General features: G+C 40.2%; 1 protein-coding gene across 1 annotated transcript in view; it reads right to left on the reverse strand.

Moving 5' to 3' along the window:
• cacna2d3a (calcium channel, voltage-dependent, alpha 2/delta subunit 3a) overlaps window positions 1-23,384 on the reverse strand; it is a 136,947-nt gene that overhangs the window by 94,535 nt on the left and 19,028 nt on the right. Inside the window, exons 3-4 of the mRNA XM_039800316.1 lie at window positions 14,055-14,171; window positions 355-414 (exon numbers count right to left, since the gene is read on the reverse strand). Coding sequence (XP_039656250.1) covers window positions 355-414; window positions 14,055-14,171 — 177 coding nt within the window. The remainder of the gene's footprint in view (window positions 1-354; window positions 415-14,054; window positions 14,172-23,384) is intronic.

Here is a 23,384-nt window from a genome sequence, read left to right on the forward strand (position 1 = left end):
TCATGTGGGACTGTGACATATGCTGTCAAATTGATTATAGAGAGATGTGGACAAACACATACTTTTAAAAGAGAAAAAGACTGTTAAGCCTAGTCAAACGAAACAGACTGCAGAACAAGATTCCTAATGCCTTTTCTCCCTGTCTCTCCTCTGTTGTGTTTACACAGGCACTTGTCATTTGCTGAATTTTTTCTCTCACTGGGGTCCAATCCCAGAAGCACTGGCTTTTGAGGGATAAATTATTTTCAGCATGATTTAATAAATGAGCTTACAAGAACAGGGAATGAACATGTTGATGGTAATAATGTTTGCGGTGTCAGAATACACTGTAGATCCACACACATATACACATACCTGTAGGTCTGGATCCTCCTCGTGCTGTAGGTGAGCTTCCTCTGCTGCCTCTACCAGTCTCTACAGCAGGGGAGGGGAGGAGAAAAAACGGTCTTAGTACAAAAGTGAATTGATTAGTGGGTCAATTAAGAATAGGCAGAGAAACAGCCCTAAATAAAGTAGCTTTACAACTGGCTTTATAAGCATGCGTTAGCACTAGAGCACAAGCTCTTAGGACACAAACACAAATACATACACAGATAGCGGACAGACATTTGGCCATCTCGCGAAAAGAGGCTATTTTCCTAAATGGTTCAGCAGTAGAGGTAATGACTGCTTTTGGGTTCTTTAGACTCCACAACAACAAACTCCAGCATCACCAGTTCATGCTGTTTTACACATGCACTCTCTTTCTCTCATACACTTAACAACACAATGTACACACAGACATACACACACACTCACTCTATCATCACCCTCTTGCTGCTACCATCTGCTGTGTGTGCCTGTAGGGTGGTGCGGGTATCTGTGTCCCTTGGAGTCAATGTTGTGCTCGCTCTCTCCCTCTTTCTCTCTCTTTCTTTCTTTATTTCTCTCTGTTATGGGAACAATCGTCTTTCGAAAAAAGCTTTTTGTCAAAAGCAGGCAAGATGTCACTGCCATCCTTCTCAAATTAAAGATAATCATGGAGAAATGTAAGTTGCACAGCCCCTTTTAAAGTAAAGTTCTCCCTGCTTTATGACTTCGATCTTTTGTGTAGTGGCAATATTCCAGCATAATACAAACCTTCACACTCATGTTACAGTATGTAGATGGTTTGAGAGAAGCACATGTCATTCAAGACAATAATAACTCAATGCATCCACACAAATTCATGGATGTGTGTTTTGAGTGCAAACACTGAGTGTGTGTGTGTTTGTTGTGCATAGGTGACTGAAGGTGAATAATAGGGCTTCCAACTTAAAGTATCACTTAGCAAAGTCAGATCACTCATTTTCTGTCTCAGATTCATTTTCCTTTTCATAACTGTATACACTGCTATTCTATGATTAAAAGGAATCAATTCACCCATCCAAAGTCTGGTGTTGACATAAAGGTTAGGGGCAGAATCACATGTAATACTAAGTTTGTGGTTTACCTGTTAAAATGTCCATGTCATTTGTATTATGTTGGGAAAACAAAAAGAGAGTTACCAAACAGAATATGTGCTAAAGTGTTCTATTCTTAATAATGATGATAAATCGTCGGTTACCAGGCACTGTCAGAACCACAGCTTAAGTGAGCCACACTTACATGGGCATTAACACAGCAAAGATGCCACAGAGAGGTGGAAATGGACAGAATCCTTCTCCAAAGGGAGGCATATTGGATACACTTCCTTGGCACACTCATTCCCAACGGTTTGAATGAGGAGTTTTATTTGCTTGTTTTTTTTTTTATGAATTGGTGATTTCCCTGTCTTTTAATTTCAAAAAGTTTGCATTTCATTAATGCTTATTGATTTCATTTGTTTTTTCATTTTCTCATTTTTGTCTTATCATTCTGACTTGGTAACCCTACTGTCTGGATATGCTGTGGCTCCCTCTGTTGGGATGTAGTTGATGAGCTGGTTGTGTATAATTAACCCTACCTGTGTGGTATTGTTTGAGATTGCCTGTGAAACACGCTGAAGAAAGGCGTCCTACCCGAAACGTCCGTGTGGCAATAAAAAGTGTTAATTGGAGTGCTGTCCAAATTACCTTTATATATTATTATCCACCATAAGGACCTAGCTTCCAGTCTTCAAAGTCTTTTAAGTTTTAATGTCTTTTTTTAATGAATAATAGGGATTCAAACAGTGATTCTTTTTTTTTTATCATCAATTAATCTGATTTTATTTAAATAATCAGTTAATTGTTTAGCGTCTAAAATCAGACTAAACAATGGATTATTTAAACAAATGTCAGTAAATAGTTAAAAATTAACAAACAAACTCCTTTCCAGAGGCTGAGATGACATCTTCATGTATCGATTTGTCCAACTAATAGAACAAAACCGAGAGATATTCAGTTCACAATTACATAAAACAACAAAAAGCCGCAAACGATCAGTTTTGTTTGATGAATCACTTGTTGACTATTTTTCGTTGCAAGGTTTAATTGTCATTATACAGACAGGAATCAGTCAGAATAGCACAATGTAATGCAGTTATTACAGAGTTATTGTCACTGATTGGCCCAAGTATGGCAGCAACATCAGAATATATGAAGTACAAATGTGGTGATAGGCGAAGGGCTGATACAGTCATTTGTATATATGATATAAAGGTGTCAGTCCCTCCTGCCTGTGGTCTGTGAAGAAATTGTACTCCATAGAAAGTCTAGGGTAATAATGGCTGGCATAGAGCAGCAATTCAAACAGGCTAAAGGTGAAAGACCTGATGGAAGGTTTTTGGGCTCTGAGTAACAGCTTCAGGGATTTCTCTCACATACACACGCAAGCACTTCTTTCTACTTTCAACTGTGATGCGCACGGTATGTTCTCACAGAAAGTCATTTCACTCATTCACAGCTGGTCTTGGTGTCTACGAGTTTTGGTAATGCACTTCCATTTCGCATTTCCATTCAAATGGCTTAACCCGTAAAACTACTGCAATCAGCCAGCTTATTTCAGCTGAGCCGTGTGTGTGTGTGTGTGTGTGTGTGTGTGTGTGTGTGTGTGTGTGTGTGTGTGTGTGTGTGTGTGTGTGTGTGTGTGTGTACTGCTACTGTGTGTGCAAGCAGGCTGTTTTGGGAAGTAAATACTCTAATCTAGAGCCTGGCCAATCATTTTCTTCACCATAGCAACACACCTGGCCATTGCATATTGTTGCATATCATTCTGTGCTCGGTTCCGGTCGGCTATCGATTCATGGATACATTCTGCTTCCTTCCTGGTCTGATAGACTGAGAGAGAACAGCAGAAGATACAGTGAATGCCTCTGCGTTCTCTCTGGCCTGGATTTCAGATCTTTTCAGAATCGATTAGGAAACTCTTGCGCCTATGTGAGGGCATCCGGGCATCGAAAGGCAGCATAAAAATCTCATCTGCTGAAAATCCACAACAAAGCATTCTCTAGGAACAAACAAAGATAAGGACGGTGGAATAAAGGGAGGATGAGAGAGGAATGAAAGAATAACATTCTCTAAAGGTCTGAATGCTTAGCCTCACGCTCCAAGCAAAATGTCAGCACTGCCTGTAAAGCCAGTGTCGATAGAAACACTTTTCAGCAATTGTGAGTGGGAGAGGGTGTGTGTGTGTGTGTGTGTGTGTGTGTGTGTGTGTGTGTGTGTGTGTGTGTGTGTGTGTGTGTGTGTGTGTGTGTGTGTGTGTGTTGCATGTGTGAGTGTTAATGTTTTTCTCAGCTGACACGTGTTAAGATATTAGACCTTTGACCGATTCTGTCTTGCAGCTGCTTTTGCAAATGTCAATCATTGAATGTGAGAGTATGAAAGTGTGTCAATGTGTGCACAATGGAATCTGATTGAATTTGATGTGAAACGGTCTAAATAAATGTCTCTCAAATTGAAATGTATAATTTCTCTTCCGTACTCAAAATTGGGTCTATTAATCTGCCCTATGGGTACATAGGAAAGACAACTGGCTTTAACAATTACACAACATTTATTAATTATCATACATGGCAAATGAAAACTTCATCTCATTTAAACACCTAATTACATAATCGAATAATCGTGAATAAGTGAATATTCTATTCTGGCATATTATTCATGTAGTGTATCTTACCATGCTGGAAGATTTAAAGCTGTAGGGTTGACATAACTTGCTTAAAAGCAAGGAGTTTTCCAATTGGAAAAACAGATTAGAGATAAGTAGGTACTACTCACTCTGTGAATTTCAATTCCAGCATATCACCAGGATGAACACTCCAGGTGGTGTGTTTGTCTTTGTGTGTATGTTGTGTCACTGTGGGCGTATGTGAATGTGTGCGCTGTCTGCATGTTTTTGTGTGTGTGTCTCTCTCTCGCATATGTTCAAATGAGTCTGCTATGTCTTTTTGTCAATAGGTGGTCCTGCCAGAGTGTATGATGCAGTTTAAAAAGATAGAGGAAATTACTTTTTTTTTCTCAATTCATTCTGTCGAGGCTCAGGCTTGGTACGAGATGACAGCAATAATTAAACTGGCACAGTCAGAGGGGCAGGCCCTGTTGTCTCCATGAAAAAACACACTCAGAAACATACATTCACAAGCCTTCACTGCAGCTGACAGGGTAAAAGCTGAACACACAGAGCTGACAAGACTAGCTTTGGTAACTAGATTTGTTAGTGCTAGAAGAAGAGTCTCTACCTGATTACAGATCCCTGATGCGTTTCTGCTGGTCTCCATCTTCACTACAGAGCTTTAGATTCTCATAACAAACCTGATTAGACCACACCTGACTAGTCTAGTCCGGGTCAGGCTCCATTTTCACAAAATGATGCCTATGAAGAAAACATTAGCATCAAGATAATTTATTTTTTCCTAACAGAAGGAAAAGTCTGAGGTATGGATGACGTTTATTGACATTTATGTCAGCAATGAAAAGATATCTGTGTGTTTTGCTACACAGTTTAAAAATCTGAGACTAATATGCCATGATAAAATCAGATTTGGGTCCCTATGAAGACAGTCATCGTTGTATTCTGACCAGTTTAGACTAGGACTGGGCAATATGACGAATCATATTGTCAAAACCAAAATGTCTATGATATAAAAATGTCTATGGTATATATTTTTCTATATCGGTTCTATTGCAAATTCGCGATAGAAACGATTACGCAAAAAATATTTGCGTTATTTGAACAACGCTTTATGTTCTGATCCTTGCACATTAAGCTCATTTAGCACTACATTTCGTAATAAAATTAGATAATAGTTAGTACTTTTAATTTGTCAAGTATTGGATTCACACAAAAAATATGCTTTACCATGTGGTTATTGACTATTTATTTATTGAATTACCAGAAAATATGCTATATTGTTATATAACATATGAAATGAACTACAATATATAGGGATAGAAGATTTTTGGCATATCACCTAGCTCTAGTTTAGACCTAACTTTTGTTAGCCTGAAAGAAAAAAACTTCCTAGTGTTCTCTCAGTTCCCTACACTCTATCACAGATGTGTTAATATCAACACACTAAAGTGTCTATATAGGGACCAAACATTTTGTGTTACTTTTAACACAACTACTGTACTTTGAGTTTTAACACAAGATTTGTAAGGATTTAAAAATGTTGTCATAGTGTCAAATACAACACAATATGTGTGGTCCTTATATAGACACATTATTGTGAAGCAATGTTTTCCCTCTTGATTTAACACAATTTCCGTTCCTATTTAATCATTTTTCATCCCGCCCCCTTCCACCCACCAAAGTCCATTTCTCTGACATTTGGAATCATCTACCCCCTTTCATTATCTGACATGCTGTGATTATGATTTGCCTGACAAAGGATTCAGCTTGTTTACACTTTCAAAAGTTCATAAACGATCCCCGTCATTTAGCTGTCAACATGATTGCCTTATTGTTCTTGTGCCATACTTGCTGTGTGGTTTCCTGATGGTTGAAGCCACTGACCTTACCAAATGCCTAACCATTATGAATGTCATATACAGCTGAGCTATACTAACAACCGCTATCAGAGAGGCAGAGTAGGGGTGGACGGAGTGTCACATACATTATTGACTGGTAGGGGAAGTCTTGGACTTTTTTTTAAGTAGTACATTAAGAGGAGGCAGTGGCCTGAATCTGAATGTTCTTCCGAGGTAGCCGAAAACAAGACCGCAGTCAACTCCATGTCGAAATAGACTTGCATAAAAAAAACATTCCCAGAGGTGCTGTGTGCTGTTGGTCCAGCATGCATTTGTATTTTGGGTTCAAACTTAACTTTTCCTTTTTCCATATAATCTTTTAGAAATACAGTATTTGTTGAGAAAATCTGAGCATTTTGCCCTAGCAGAGTTGCTATTTAATACACAACCAACAGCAACACAAATTATTATTTTATTAGTATTATTATTATATTATATTATCAGCTACATATATCAGCTTTTTCTGCATGTGTAGATGGTAGCTTTGACACGTTTTCTCACATCTAAATATGTTTGCACCTTTAAAAATTGCTACAATATACTGTGCAACCTGTCATAAATAAACGCAAGCTAATGCACGTGAATAATTTGGCGTGCTTCTGCTTGGCCAAATGTATAGATTTTCCTTGGTTGTAAGAATAAATGCTATCTAAGCCTTGGCCTACTGGATCAGGGCATGTCCTATGGGTCTTGGTTCTGCCAGAGCCTTGATCCATCGAGGCCTGAGCTGGGCTAAGCGGGATTGGCTCGGGTCAGGCCATCAATAGCACTGGGGACAGCAATTAATATTGTCAAACCAGCAAGGGAAGAGTTGCAGCATCAACAAAATGTAAAAGTGCTCTGTGACACTTTGCTTCCTCTGTTTTGCACATTTAGATTGGGTACAAGCCAAGTAGAAAGAGCATGGTGGAGAGACAGACACAAAGGGAAAGACAGAGAGAGCGAGGGGAATGGTGTGCTTTGAAACATCAAGTCCCAATAATCAATACTTGACAAGTTCTTAGCAGTTGTGCTGACTGAAACAGAATATAAAGGGAATATGAAGTGCCTAACCCAGCCCTGCCATTCCTTTCTTCTCTGTCTCATATTTACTCTTTCTTCACACTTTCTTCACTTTCATTTAATGCCTGGACTGAAGTTTTGACTTATCTCTGTTCTTTACCTTTCCCATCCTTCCTGTCTACATCCACATTTCATCTCTCAAGAAGACCATATGCCTCAGAAGAAAAGCACAGTAAATGTATATCTAAATAATAAAATGAATGATGACGGAATTCCATTTAGCTACTTGTATTTCAGGGTCCTGGTGTTGTGCATGCCGGCTCACTGTGACTGTCAATGGACATTTGAATAGAACAGAGCCATCGATAGTGTTAATAGTAACACCTGTGCTTTTCCTACTATGACAAGTCAAAATATCTGCTGTGAAAAACCATGTCATCTCTCTCACTGTGATTTCTTGGTGACGGAAAAACAACCAGGGAGAAGGACAAGGAAGAAACTGTCGCTGTCCTGACATCTACTGGCTGGCTCTGCCATTAGTAGCCATCACTCTTAACAGACACACACAGACAGACAGATACACACACACACACAGACGTGGCAATGATCTGAGACTGAAGACAGCTAATGAAATTAGGGAAATGAGGGGAGCAGTGCTGTCAGCTCAGCGTGACAGTGTGGTATGTCAGGGAGGAGGGCAGACAGAAGGAAAGGTCAGGACAAGACTGCAGGACCGGACCACACCATTATAATCCAGTCCCTCCAGGATTTCGCGATGTCGCGATCGCACCAATTCACGCAAATTCAACCAATCGCCGTGACTTTGGTGCGACTCGCAATTTTGACCAATCACCGCAACTTTTCCGCAAATTTAACCAATAACCGGAGTTTCCCGCGACTTCACCCAATTCCAGCAGTCCCACGTGCCAGACTCTACGTCAGTATAATATGACTCTGAGTGCCACTGACCAAGCGGGAGTGAGAGAGAGCTTGTTTCCGATATGAAGACGAGACTCAAACAGCTCACATTTACCAACAAAATGTACAGCGAAAGACCGTGCAGAACATTTCAGACCGTCCTGCCAACCTGTATACATTTTAACATCAATGTAGGCTACGCTGTAACTTTGTTTCACTATAAAGTCGCTGAAGCGGCTACTGTTTCAATCCTGTCAGTTGTCTGCAGTGGGCGGGGGTGGGGCTGCTGCTCATACAGTTCACCCCGCTACTGACGCGCACACACACACAAACAACACACGATGGATGCAGGAAAAACCGGTGATGAGACAACCATAGACAGTATATAAACTGGACCAACAGATCCCGTTGCTCTGGACGGAGACCAGTGAAGGATATTAGAAGCACTTTTCCGGTGATGGCTGAGCGTTACTGCGCAGCCTCCAACTGAGAGAGACAACATAAATGTGACATGAGCAACCTGTCTGAAAGTTGGAAGTCTTCTGGTAGCTGTGCCAAGAGAAATCTCAATTATTCAGAATCTTGCAGAGACGGAGAGCGTAGGTATATGTAAGGAGATAACATGGGCACAGGCTAATTATTTCTAACTAAAATGCTAGTTAACATTAGTAATTAAACTTAAACAGCTAATGTAAGTCGAAACTGCCTGCGAGCTTCTCCTGTACTATAGGGTAATTCCTCTACTATGCGACAGTAAGTTGCAAGGTTATGACACAATCGTTAGCCTATTTTTATAAAAACATCTGCTACGGAGCCGTAAAGTGAGATACAAGGTAATGGAGCCTTTTATACATTCTCGTGTTTCTTTAGAAATAAACAATGGACAAAAAAAGTCTTTAAACGCTTCAGATGTAAAGTTATTCGCTGTCAAAGTGACGTCAAAATGAATGGCAGTCAATGGAATGCTAACGTCGGGTGATCGTTTGGTAGCATCAAAATGGCACCATAGGACGTTTGAGTTCTGAGGCGAAGCTTACCCCCTTGGAGACGACACGATGACCTAAATTGAGGACAAGTACGCTCGTTATTGTAAGTGCAATGATAAGTTAAAGTCCAATAAGTACTTTATCAAACCGTATGAATGTGTGTACCAGGCCAGGCCAGGATAGGATAGGAAATTAACTAACAATGTAAAGATCAACAAGACAGTGACACATATGTTCAAATATTTAATTTTATTATTATACCAGCCATTTTCATATTATACCAACATTTGCAGCATCCTGAGCGTTTTTGGTAAGGTTACTAGGAAAACTCAGCCCAGGATAGTTTTATTCTCCCCAAAACAAGTTTCCTTTTTATTTTTAAAGAACTATACAAAAAATAAATAAATCACAACTTTTTTTGCAACTTTCACTGTCTCCCGCAACTTCATTGTAATAAATATACAAAAGAGGTCGTAACTTTTATCTCAATTTTTTACAAAAGCTCCCCCAAAATCAGACATTTTGGGCCGCAACAATCTCAAAAAAAGGCCGCAAAATCCTGGAGAGACTGATTATCCCTGTCAGAACTATACACCAACAAACATGGGAAATTCCAGGATAAGCAAGTTTAGCTCTCATTTATGTATACATAAAGTAGGAAGGAAGGAAGTTTATGGCAAGTGACATTCAGTGTGTTTCCATTCATCCGTCTGTATATGTATTTTAATTTGCGAATTAAGAAACCTGTGTAAAAACTTCAGAAATTCGGAAAAAAGAATAGGAATAGAAAATATGACGAAATGCAATGGAAACACACTTACCGAACCAATTATGATGGACATGAAACGTGACTAAATTGGTGTGGACCAATGTCAATGTCAAGTCAGTAATGTTCCTCAAATAAATACATGAAACTAACATAAATGCCATATTTCTGTCACCTCTCTACACGGTTTCAATGGACCTCTTTTACTGTAATTAAATCACTTCATTACGCCCTCTTTTTCTGCAATGGTGTATGGCACAGGACTGGAGAATTGGGAATTATTTTGATGAGCCAAACTCTTAATTCTTTGTATGCTAACCTTGAGGTTTGATTGCCTGATTGCTGGTGTATCTTGCTCTGTCTGACTTCTTTTGAGCAATGTCGTCATATGCTCAGCAATTAAATTGCAAATGTTAAGAGGAAACACATCTTAATTCAAATCATCTCTTGCAGAGGACGAGGTGTGCCACATTGTTGAAATGCTGAATTTGGGTTTAAAATTCCCTGTATATGTCAGCAAATGAAAGTTAAATGTTTTAGGAGGTTTTGCTGGCAGACACTTTTAAAGTCCTGCGTGCGCTTTTTATTTTGAACATAAACCCATGTAGACTTCCCCTGCAATACACTGTTAATCATGTGGAGGACTACAGAGGAGTAGCTGCCACAGGTAAATGACATCAGCAGGTACAGAGCGTGCGGAGACTGAATGCCATTACAGGAGAAAAAGCCCCGGCAGCAAGGCATCCACTCTGCTTTGAAGTGCATTTGTCGCATGAAACACAGCCGTGCTTAACTTCAAAGAGGGCATTACAATAGCTGCACGCCTTTCAACTTTGATAACATGTTCACTGTTTCTTTAAACATCTCCTGTTGCCACCATTTTCAGGAGGAGAGGAGAGGAGAGGAGAGGAGAGGAGAGGAGAGGAGAGGAAGAGAGGAGAGGAGAGGAGAGGAGAGGAGAGGAGAGGAGAGGAGACGAGACAAGATGAGACGACACTAGACAAGATGAGACGACACTAGACAAAACGAGCGGATATTATCCCACCAACTCAGGAACTGATGAAGGTAATAGTAATTAAAAAGCAGCAATGGTGAGCTAAGATGCTTGTTGAGCCCAGGAATAAACCCATAAATACACATGCATGCCTGTGGGAGCTACAAACAAGGACACACACAATGCCCTTTGAAAGCACATGCTTACTTTGAAACACTGTTTCATTGGCCATTTTATCTATATTTATAATAGTGGACTCCACTACGTCTACTACGTCCACAACGTCCACTACGTCTGATCAAAAACATGAAACTTTGGAGTTGCTTCAGCAAATTTAATTGCAACTACTCCACTAAGTGGAGTAGTTGCAATTAAATTTGCTGAAGCAACTCCAAAGTTTCATGTTTTTGATCAGACGGCGAAGAGGCTGTGCTTGCCACAATAATGTGGAGATGATAAGGGGACAGAGACATGAATACAATTAAACACCAATTCTAAATGCAACTACACACACATAAACTCTGTTACTACACACACACAATACCACACACAAAACCTGCAGGAAGCTTATTGTGAATTAAGCTTATAAACAAGTTTCTCTATCATATCATCTTCCTCTCTCCATATCAAACACATTATCTTAACACACAAGAATGAAAGCACAAATGTCCTCTCAAACACACTTAAACAGAATGACATCAACTACTGTAGCATGCACACGTATACAGGTGAAACCTTTTACAGCAGCAGAGGCTGCTGTCTCTCGGCAGGTGGTGGCGTGCGATAAAAAGGGGGAATCAACGTGGAGACAGGGAGATAAAACCATGTTGACGGACAGGGGAGAGCGCCTGCACGGAAATTGAATCGCTGAAGCGCCATATATACTTTAGCAAAGAGCAGAGAGATGGGAAGAGGCGGAGTAGAGAGGGGAGAGACTGACAAAGGAGCGAGGGATGCTTAAGGACAGCAGCGAGACTGCACCCTGGGCCAGACAGATGAGAGTTTGGATAATAAAAGCAGAAAGAAATTGGAGAAAGATGGAGAAAAACAGGGCAAAAAGGACTCATGGACACTTCCATTGTATGTTCACAACTAGCAATCTATCACAAGGCAAAATGTTCGCATTAAAAATGAGAAAGGCAGAGGTAAAGTGGAATCATGATAGCAGCAGACAAGGGGTTAAATTCTCCACGGATGTGTGCATACTGCCTCTTTTTCACTCCTCCACGTTCTTTCCTATAACATTTATTCTTCCTGTTCCTCCCACGGCTTTTATCTGTCTTTGCTGAAGTGCAATTCCATCACCCCTGTGACCAGTATTCTGTCTCATCTTCTCATCAACCCCCATAACTTTTACGCCACACACATATGAACACACACTGGCACACTCAACCCCACTGAGATGCACAATTATGAAGCATCCAGCACCCGGGCAGGCGGCTTTAGAGAAGCTATTAGCTAGCCGAGTCCTCGAATCTCTAGGATTTTAACGCACTCTTGAAGAGATGGCACACACAGAAAACTATGTTACTAGATTCAATACATCTGATCTCACAGCACAGACACTTGTTAACAATTACATTTATCAGACAGTTGCAACAGGTTGACAAGACATGTTTCTCTGTAATGATTTTTTACACAAGTTAAATATAGTTGATACTGTTTGGAAAGAGTATAGCAGTGTTTTAATTCCAAAACAATGTTCATTATAATTAGAAAACTGATTAAGTTAATATAATAGTTTTTACATAACCAGTAACAATATTCAATTAAAACCTTGATTTCATTCCAGCAATCATTGTATAAGAGTAGGAGTCATATTTCTGAAATGCCAGATGACTCACAATAGCATGAAATACTTCAGCTTCTCTATGTGCTCAATGACGACTGTTGTGCATGTGGACGGGTGGAAATGTGAATGCTTTCAAAGGGAATGTAACACGGTGCATCAGGCATGGTCATGCAATCTGAGCAGGCAAAGGTACCATACATAAGAATAATAACACAGGCACGAGTAAAGCTAAAGCACGGAAATGGCTTGTCACTATTTGTGCCCCCCCCCTCTCTCTCTCTCTCTCTCCTCCCTCACTTTCCTTTCAGCTTGTATCCATGCACCCGACTCTCAGAGAGAAATCCAATTTCTGTTAACAGCACCATGTTGTCCTGATAAGATCTATCACCTGGAGCTAGAGCTGCAGCCAGAGAGGCAGTGCACCGTGGACACATCCTGAACTGCACCTGTTACAACATTGACAAACATACATATCCATACATGCGGACATGCTCACGCAAAGTTGTGGACAAGTGTGTTCATACTTTACATATGACAACAATGGTGAATGAAGCATTCCAATTGTTTTATCTAAGAAAAGACAGACATACCACAATATAAAAAAAAAAAAGCACACTAAAATGTGAAAGTGTGGCATTCCAAATCTTAAGTAAAAGTTCGCAAGAATTATTAAAGAAATTTGAATCAAAGCAAAAGTGCTCGTTATGCAGAATGGCTTCCTTCAGGGTTTATGTATCATATAATTATTGCATTATTATGGCTGATGCATGCATATATTAGTGGTATTTAAATTTTTACGTAAATGTTACTTAAATTAAATATAAAAATGCATATTTAATTAGCAGATCATATGTTTAGCATGTAAAATCTCATCCGCAAGATAACTGTTGACTATAACTGTCAAATAAATGAAGTGGAGTAAAAAGTATATGCCTATGTGAAATGGTTTTTTGTTTGTTTTTGTTTTAAGTAGAAGTATACCTAAAACGTATACTCAAGCCCAGTACTTGTCCAACCCAATATACTAACACTGTCCTGTCCACATACCCGCAGAATTGAAAAAACAAGTGATAAACGCATACAAAACCAAAATCAAATGATTTAAGCTTAGTTTAGAGCTTTTTCTTAAAGTGGCCTCTTAGATACTGATGTTTGGTCTTAGTAGATCAATAAAGTGGCACGGACACTAATGGGTGGCTCACCGCCTCTCTCTGTCTGTCACCTTACCCACAGCACCCGCTCTTTCACATATCTATCTCACACATACACACAGCAAACACATGACGCGTCTGGTTTCACTGTGGCAATGTGACACTACAGCACTTCTTCAGACATCGAATAGGGTCAGCAGAGGGAAATAAGTACTTTACCAAGTGATTTTACTGAGCTGAGTGCAGTCAAGTACCTTTGCTTTTTCATTCCCAGCCTCTCTGGGAATAGATGTACCAATACAACTAAAAATGTTATACTTCATATTATGTTTTTTGTTATGTATTATGTACTACAGTACGTGTGAAATGTAGATTGTTGTTAAATACATCTTTACATTTCCCTGTGCTTTTATAGGAGTTGTTCTGTATTTGAAGTGTTTTGATCAATTCTAAGGTACTTGTAGGTTAAGTGTGATAGATGACGATTAAGGTACCTTCATTGCCTGGGCTTTCTTGTGAAACATCTCCTCCATGTCCTCTGCCAGCCTCTTCACCAGCCGCAGTCCGCCAATCTCCTCCACCCGCACTGCCCGCTCAAACTCCTTGTATTTCTGAAATAAAACAACACATTCATGGTATCAGGTTTTAATTACTGCAACACTTAAACCACTGAACAATGTGTTTTCATTACATGAAACTCCAAATAGGCGAGTATTACTTTGCTTTACACTACATGTGATAGTTTGTAGCATGGACCTCCCAGTGTGAGCTCATGCTAATGTTCAGTCTCCTGTCTACAGTAATGTTTTGCTCATATCTGACAAATAACCATATTTCTCAGGCAAAGCAAGGTGATGGGGAAAATATGATAACCCCATATTCAAACTACTTGCATGAGTCATGTGTTTAAAGTGCCCATATTATGAAAAAAAATAAATTCTGGGATTTGGGATGTTATTTTGTGTCTCTGGTGCTTCCACACACATACAAACTTGGAAAAAAAAACATCCATGCTGTTTTGAGTGAAATACGGGTTTCTGAATGATTCCTGCCTTCAGTCTCAGGGTGAGCTGTTCAAAATCTGCAGGGCTTTCTATGTCAGTAGCCAAGACGAGGTGGCTAACCGCTAGCATGCTAGCGCTAGCATGCTACCTCGTTCTCAATGGCAAAACACTGCTACAACACACACAAGTTCACCATAATCTACAAAAGAACTACTTACATGTCCCTGTTCTGCACATATTCCACGCAAAGATGGAAGTGCGCCCTCGTTTAGAAGAAGTCTCCCGGCTAATCCTGCCTTGTAACTGACCTGACTAGCTGATGTGATCCTTACCTAGCTACTGTGCATGTGCGACTGCCAACAAAGATGGTACAGAAGTGAGATGTCTCACTCTGTAGCTAAAACAGAGACCTGAACACACAGGGGGAAAAGAGGAGCTGCAGCAATGTGCAGTACAACAAAAAAATTGTGTTTTTTGAAAATTAAACCATGTAAACCTATTCTGGTACAACCTCAAAATACAATTATGAACCTGAAATGAGCATAATATGGGCACTTTAATGTCTTTAAAACACATTTTATTATGAGTAATGAAAGCATTCATTTTTTGTAGGTATTTTCTGGAGGTACGTAAAAAGTAGTTTATTTATATAAACTTTAATCACAAGTTCTAAGAAGGCTCTTTACAGCATAATTATGACCCAATCTATCCGATACAGTAGATCTTTGATAGGAAAAAGGAGATAAAAAAAGAGTTCAGGAAATGAATTGGAGAAAACCTGAGGAAACACTAAGGGATTCCTGTTCCAGGATTTACAAACATGCAATAGGTGTTGAATATTCAGAGTAGCCAGAAGCAGCAATGGCAACGTTACAAAATAAAACCAAACACCAAAAATGCATTATCAGTGGTTCAAAAGTGGAATATAGCCTAGTAGGAGTTGCTTCTCTAAACTAATGTACATACAAACGAAACTAATCAGCTCAGCCAAGAGAATTATCAGCCTCCTTCAAGTTTTACCAACCACACATTTAAAATTGATGACACACCGCTGCCCCTCTACATTAAATCACATTATTCCACAATAAACCAATACTAGGGTGCTTAACTTAACCAGCGCCTTAACCGGGGACAGTGACATTAAGTCTCGCTAATTCCACACCCATACATGCCACACACACACACACACACACACACACACACACACACACACACACACACATGCAGAGCTGATCTAAGTGAGGAGGTATACTAAAAAAGAGAGAAAGAAGAAGAGAAGAAACCCATTTTTGAAATCTCTGTTAAGCTGCAGGCGGCTGTGTTTCACTCTTGAGGGATTTAACAGGAGATTACCGCCATATCAAATAGCATGCCCCCTCTAATGTTATGCCAACCTGCTTAGACACATGATCTTAGCTGCTCCTGTACAGCAACACACATGACGAGCAGGGGAGAGCAGAGGAGAGAAATCAAGGTAGGAGGAGGAACAGGGACAGCTTTTGGATTCAGGCAATCATCTGAAAAACTGCAGGACATCACCAAACAAAGAGGAATATTTTTCTGCTTCATACCATATCGTATGATGAGGGTGAATTATTTAGCTGTAGCTGAAGGTTTTTAAGTAAAAGCAGAGAGGCTGAGCAAAATGTTGAGTCACTTGAGTGAGACTAGTTAGTGTATTGTGCAATGCCACTGGGGGGAAAAAAAACTATCGAGCACAAAAAACACTGTGAAGGGGACGCTGAATTTGATCATTGATTGTTATCTTGCTAGAATTATTGGTACATTGCTTGATTGCCTCCATCACGAAGGAAAGACAAAGCCAGACAGACAAACACATGAGAAAGGGAATATAAAGATAAAAGGGAAACAAAGAGAGAGACAGGAGAGAGATAGAGAAGAAAGACAGGGAGAGCAAAGAGATTCAAGAGATGCAAAGACAGGTAGGATATGGAAGAAAGGGAAGGTGGAGGGATGTTAAGGGTGAAACATGAAGGTAGAAAGTAGAGGATTAGGATGATGGATGATGGATGAACAGAGGAAGATAATATTGAAGTGGTAGGTCAGAGGGCGGTGTGAAATGCTATTTGTATTTGAAGAGCTGCAGGTGGGCACAAGTAGAGGGAATCAGGTTCAAATCGCTAAATTTACATTTGGCTTAATATAGAATTAAAATAAGAGCTAAAGTGGAAGGGATTTGTGATAGCAATTATAGTGATTAGAGAAAAGAGGGTCTGATTTATCAAGGTACTTTTTAAAGAGACTAACGTCCAACTTATAGTATAATAAAGCCTGTGGTGATAATGGAGTTCACCTATTGACTTTCCAAATAAGTGGAAAAGGAGAAATTTAAAGTAACAGCAGCAGGAAGAGCGAAGAGCTACTAATGGTAAGAAGCCAGGGAAGGGTTGAATAAAATCAGGTTCATCAGGGTAAACACTCACTGTTCCATCTTTATCTCCATATCATAGCATCAACACTCTGTTCACAACCATAACACTGAACAGTCTGTGCGCCTTTGAAACGCTGCCGAAATGGTGCCTTCGCTGCCAATTTCATTTGCATGTCACAGTTTGGAGTATCAAAATTGTCTTTAAAAGCTCTGGTGCAGCCATCCAAAAATGCTTTGCATATGGTACAGATTGGATCAGACATAAAGAGGCAAGGAAAGAAAGAAAGAAATCCTACAAAACAATGGGAAGACGCACCTGGATACATGTGAATTTAATGTTCTTTTAGATACAATTGCTTTCTTCAGAATTGTTCTGCGTGACAACTACCCCAACCACGTTTAACATTTTTCAAACAAACCTTTCAAAGTCCCTGACCCAACAGCAGTGCTAATTAATTGCAGCCTCAAGTAACATCTTCTGTGGCCAATCAAAGAGACTGGCTGATGACTCAGAAATCCAAAACGCAGCGACCGTAACCGTATGAAAATCAGAGTGATAATCCCACTGGCTGACTGACAACTGCAGTGTGTCAGAGGAACAGGTTTTAAGCCAATCCTCGTTCCTGGCTTGCGGTGGTGGGCTGTTAAAGCTCGGCAGCAGCTCAAACCTGAACTGGCTTGACTGGTTTTGTCACCAATGTTCTCTTTCCATTCCCATTTACCAGCTCCCTAAAGCTTCTTCTTCTCTCTAGTTTGTCTATCCCCCTGTTTCCTCTATCATCCCTCTTCTTCTCTATACTGCACTCACTTCCTTTGCTAATTATACAAATGAATGGGCTGACTTCACAGCTAGGAATTCTCTCTAAAGACAGTTCCAAAGTCTTTTCTATTGAAATCTTTATATTTTTAAACTGGCCCAGAACTGACAGATATTTCACTTTACTATTCCAAGGCATAAGGAAAGCACTGAGTGCCCACGGCCTGAGCCAAAGTGTTTATGTGTTTGCTATCACGTCCGTGTGGCCAGTGAGAGGCTAAGAGGGTCCAGCTGACCACAGGCTGTCTGCAGCGCTATGTTCAGTCAGGCTGACCAGAGCCGAGTCCAGGGCAGACCAAGCCTAATTAGCCTGAAGCTATCCTCTTCACATCACATCAATATCACAGGAAAGCCAACTGACATACATCCAGAACCACCATTTCACAGGAGAGGGGACAGGAAAGCTTCTACAACTGGCTTTATTGGCAAAATAGGTGAAATAATATTGTAATACAACAGTTGCTTTTTGTACAGTTAAAAGTGATAAAATGTGTTTGCTTTGAAGGTTGGGGTTTGTATTGGGATGTATCGCTAGGCTGGTGCACCTGTTTATGTCCACTAGTTTAGCTGCTCATCTCCTGCTGAGAAGTGATGCTGTCACGCCCTGGTGACAGTCTGGTGTGTGAATGGGTTTTGTTTTATTTCTTCATTTTGTTATGCCTGCAGTGTGACTGGTGTGTTTTGGTTTTCTGTTTGTGTTTCTGTGTCACCTTCAGGCCCTGTTTACACGTACATGGTTATTTTAAAAAATGGAGACATTTCCCTTCATTTGTGCCCTTTGTTTATACGCAAACGGAGAATTCACCCCTGAAAACGAGTCTTTCTAAAACCTCCAGCCAGAGTGGAGATTACACCGCCACCTACAGGTTTGGCATGCTCTTGACGGCATATCTACACGGGTACATGTAAACGAACACTTTTCGGAAAACTGACAGCTGTGCACGATGTTATTTTTGAAAACGGAGAGGTTGAAATGTCTGTTCATGAAAATAGCCGGCCACGTGTAAACGTAGCATCATTCTCCACAGTGTGTGGACACACGCCCTCCTGCTGCTCTCTCCCCGCACCTGGCACCAATCCCAAATCAACCTGCAACTCATCTGCTCATCATCTGCCTTTAAAGACCAGTCTGACTTCCCTCTCTCTGCCGGATTGTTGTTTACTACCAGTATGCTATTTCACCAGCCTTTGTTATTTGTTTCAAGTCAAGTTTCTTGTTCTTGTTCTGACCTGCTCCGTGTTCCAGAAATAATTCATCTTCAGAATCCATTGCCTGTTCAGCCATCGTCGGACCCAACACCTCTACTGCCAGCCCCAGCCAGCTTCGGACCCAGCACCCCCAACTGCCAGCTCACTCTCACTGTGTAATAAAACTGATTATTTTGCACCAACTCCAGTCTGTGCCTGAGTTCTGTACCCAACCCTGATAGATGCTATATCCCAAGAATCCTGTTTTGGCCTAAATTGCTGTTGAGCACAAAGTAATGTTTCTATTCCCTTTTCCCCAAATATTGTTCTATTTGCTGATTTGTGCACCTGGATACTGGCCTAATTTACCAGTCGTAGATGTATTCAATTCACCAGGGAGATTTCTTTGGGGTTGTGGGTTGTTCTTTTAATAAATCAGTTAAAGTAAATGACAACAACACACTTTCTTACTAACCTCTTGCAGATCATTTTGGTTTAATTCGCCTAGGCTTTTAAATATCTACCTCTGGGATTTCTGCTGCCACCCCAATAACAGGGAATGGGCTTTCATTTGTCAATTAGGAACACACACTTTGAATTTATGAGGATAATGGGATTCATCATTATAAGAACACAGGTGTGAAAAATTCAGTAGTTAAAGAACATGTCCTGAATCTGATGTAGACTTTTCTTAGGACCTTTCTCAAGAAAGATCCTTTTAAAAATGCTTTTAAACATAATCCTTCCACACAGTGAGCACCACAAACTAATTTCCGTTCACCTCCATTGTATAAATCCTTTACATTGGAGTTCACAGGGCATCGCAAACATGAGTGATCAGACAGGATTAGACAGTCTTCAGCTGTAACTGAAACATTCCCTTTTGTTAGATGATTTTCTAATCTTTTTCAGTTAGCTAGCAATAATGTCATTAACCACACTATAAGTGACTGACAGCAGCTTAGGATGGTGGGGTTCAGTGTGTTGCATACAGTATACAGTCACACCTTGAAGCTGCCCTGTGCAGCCAGTCTTAGTCTCTTTACTGCAGAGCAGCTCCAATGGGACAGCTAGAGGTTGAGTATCAAATGGTGCTTTGCTAACCCGGAATAACCTTCTGCCCATGAACAAAACTACAGCCCAGTCAGAAATGTATTTCTCGGGCGCCTGGGTAGCTCAGCTGGTACAGCGCGCGCCCATACGCAGAGGCTCAGTCATCGACGCAGAGGCTGTGGGTTCAGTTCGACCAGCGGCCCTTTGCTGCATGTCATTCCCCCTCTCTCTCCCCTTTCAAGTCTTAGATGTCCTATCAACAATAAAGGCCTAAAAATGCCACAAAAAATCTTTAGACAAAAAAAACGAAGAAATAGAAAAAGAAGAAATGTAACAGTATATATATATCAGAGTACCTCATGTGTCCACTGCGAAAAGTAGTTTCAAGTGTGTTGAAGACAGAGACCAGCAGTGGTGACACATATTGTATGGTCTGTGGTAACTCAATCCCTCACTTTTTCTCCCCCCTCACCCCTCTGCTGTGCCGCATCACATGAATGAGCTGATGCTGCTAATCTCTCTCTTACACAGTGTGCTCTGACTGTGGGACAACAATCAGAGGCTAGATTCCCCATATCCAGGCTGCTTTTTACCACACAGAAACAGAGACATGTGCAAGGCTGAATGTACACACATGCACCCACATGCATAAAAAAACTCAATAAATAATACAATAGGTACACAGTAGACCCGAAAGATATATGTAAAAATAGAAGGCAAGATACAGTAGGTACATGCATGCATCTGTTTTGTTTTGTTTCTCTTCTGTTGGTCATTCATTACAATGAAGTGAGTAGAGTTAGAGTTTAGACTCCTGAATGACATAATACAGCATGTGTTTGTATCCATGTGTGCCATTTCCTTGGGTTTTGATAATGAAGTGATTATTGAAGGGGAAAAACTTCATTTCACACTAAGACTGAACCCCAGTCCCCCAAATCCCAGCTCATTTAACGCGTCACCAGAGCCCACTGTCCTCTTTCCGCTCTCACACAACCTCCTTGCTGTTTGATTATCTCTCTCTCTCTCTCTCTCTCTCTCTCTCTCTCTCTGTTCACACTCCAACATCTGCACACAGACATATAAACACTTTGGATTTCTGACTTTATTTGACAATTATCAAAACCTTACACTCAAGGAGCAAAACATTGGCACAGATGTGCACCACAATAAGCACAATGTCAGCCTCACACTTTTTGCAAAAAAAATGCACACATTGATTTGCAAAACACTAAACACACTATACATTAGACACAGAAGTATATCATGATGTCACTTCCTTGCAATTCCAAAGCACTGAGTGTCATATTACCACACCTGTGAGCCAATCCGTGAAACCCAGCCATCAGGTGCATAAAGACATGATTGCTTAATTGTAGACCCACCAATCAGGTTTAAGCACTAGAAAAATGTAGCACGTAAGTTCACCTGCCTTCAACCAAAATGGAAGGAGCCAGAAGAAGAGGGAGGGTGAAAGGGGGAATCCACAGAAGAGGAGAAGGAGGTAGAGGTACCCCTCATTCAGGTCATGGAGGACGCCTGTGAACAGGTTGACTTGCAGCTGTGCAAGGATGGATTCAACATTCAAGACGGTTCTTCCCAAGTTGTCTTGCCAATGAGGACATATCGCCTGTGATGTTGATGAAATTCTCTGGCCAGATCCAGCTAGGCGAAGAGATAATGTCTAGTATTTTATGTACTTTTTCAGATCTTTTTTTTTTTTTTATGTAATTGTGACCTGTACTGGATACAGTATTTTATTTTTTAGTTTGTCTGTTGTTTGCTGAGCTAACAGTGTTATGCACTTTTCCTCAATCTGCAGCATTGGTCTTGTGTAGTGTTTGGTGAACTTAATGTACATTTGCATTGAGAAGTAGAATTGCTAAAAGCATTTTAGGTTAGCAACAGCAGTGTGTAACTGGTTCAAACAGAATTACTTGCAGAAGTGTTTCATATGGTAACAAAATATGGTTTTCAAAAAATTTTTTATTTCATTTTGCAAAGGGTCTGAGGTCTTCTGCTATTTCGGTGTGTTGTTGTGCTAATTGTGTGTAGTGTTTTGAAAAACCGGTCCCTGCTTTCAAAATAGTACTTAAGCAATCGGAAAAAAAACAGTATTAATTATTAAATAAAGAAACAATAATTTACACCTAAATGTAAATGAAAAAGCCAAAACACAAACAATGTTATTGATATTGTTGTCGCACAGATGTTTCTCGTTGCTCTGGCTTACTAAATGAAGCTGAACATTCACAACAGAACAGGAGGGGCGGAAGCATGTGCCAAGACGCCAAGCATAAAACTCTGAATTACTAGTCTGTGCCATAGTATCCTGTCTTATTCAAGCTATGTTATTTGGTTTTCATTCACAAAAAGCAGCCCTGTCTCTTTTGTTTGCTTCTGCTTGCTTGTCTGGCTACAAGTGGATGAGTCTGGTTTGATGAACAAAAGAGACACGGCTCAGAAAACCCTGTGTGTGTGTGTGTGTGTGTGTGTGTGTGTGTGTGTGTGTGTGTGTGTGTGTGTGTGTGTGTGTGTGTGTGTGTGTGTGTGTGTGTGTGTGTGTGTGTGTGTGTGTGCGTGTGTGTGTGCGTGTGTGTGTGTGCGTGTGTTGGAGGAGACGAGAATAGACTACACAGAGACCAATAAGTCCCCTTAACAGACTCTCTGATGTACTGAGGCTGCTGAAATGAGCAATTGCGGTATACACACGAAAGTTTCTAGTGTGCGTGACAAACTTTCTAGTAATAGTTTCTCCATGTTCCCTCAAGATACTGATGATCGACAATAACGGAGTAGGGAAGAAATGGAAGACGATGAAATTGGGTAAGAAAATGCTCAGAAAGGAACTGGAGTATCAGGGACTACTTCTCACTCTTAGCAATACTCCTTTCAAAATGACTCCTTTTTTCATTTATCCATGCATCAGCACATAAATATCAATTTCAAGGATTAGCATCAGTCTTCCATATGTTACTGAGTATGAATTTTGTAAGGTATGTCGTAGCTGCAAATCACAATGTTTGCAATATTAAATAAATGATTCAAAACAAATGTAAAACAATGCTATAAAGCAGTATTTGACATCAGCAGTAAGATTCCAATAACTGTACTTTGCTATTAAAATCACAATCCCCTTTACCAGTAGAATAATGGGGATTCCTTTATTATACCATATTATGTCATGCTTATAACACTACATTTTACAGAGAAATATTGAATTTTATACACCACTACATGTATCACCTATAGTTACACCTGCAGTTCATTTGCAGATTAAGACTTTACCTACAAAACATAAGATACGTAAGTAGTTAAAATTAGCCACTAGACAACATTAAAATACTGCTTACATATGAATGCATTAGTA

Source organism: Perca fluviatilis, chromosome 5 (assembly GCF_010015445.1).
Source record: "Perca fluviatilis chromosome 5, GENO_Pfluv_1.0, whole genome shotgun sequence".
NCBI classification, from domain to species: Eukaryota; Metazoa; Chordata; class Actinopteri; order Perciformes; family Percidae; genus Perca; species Perca fluviatilis.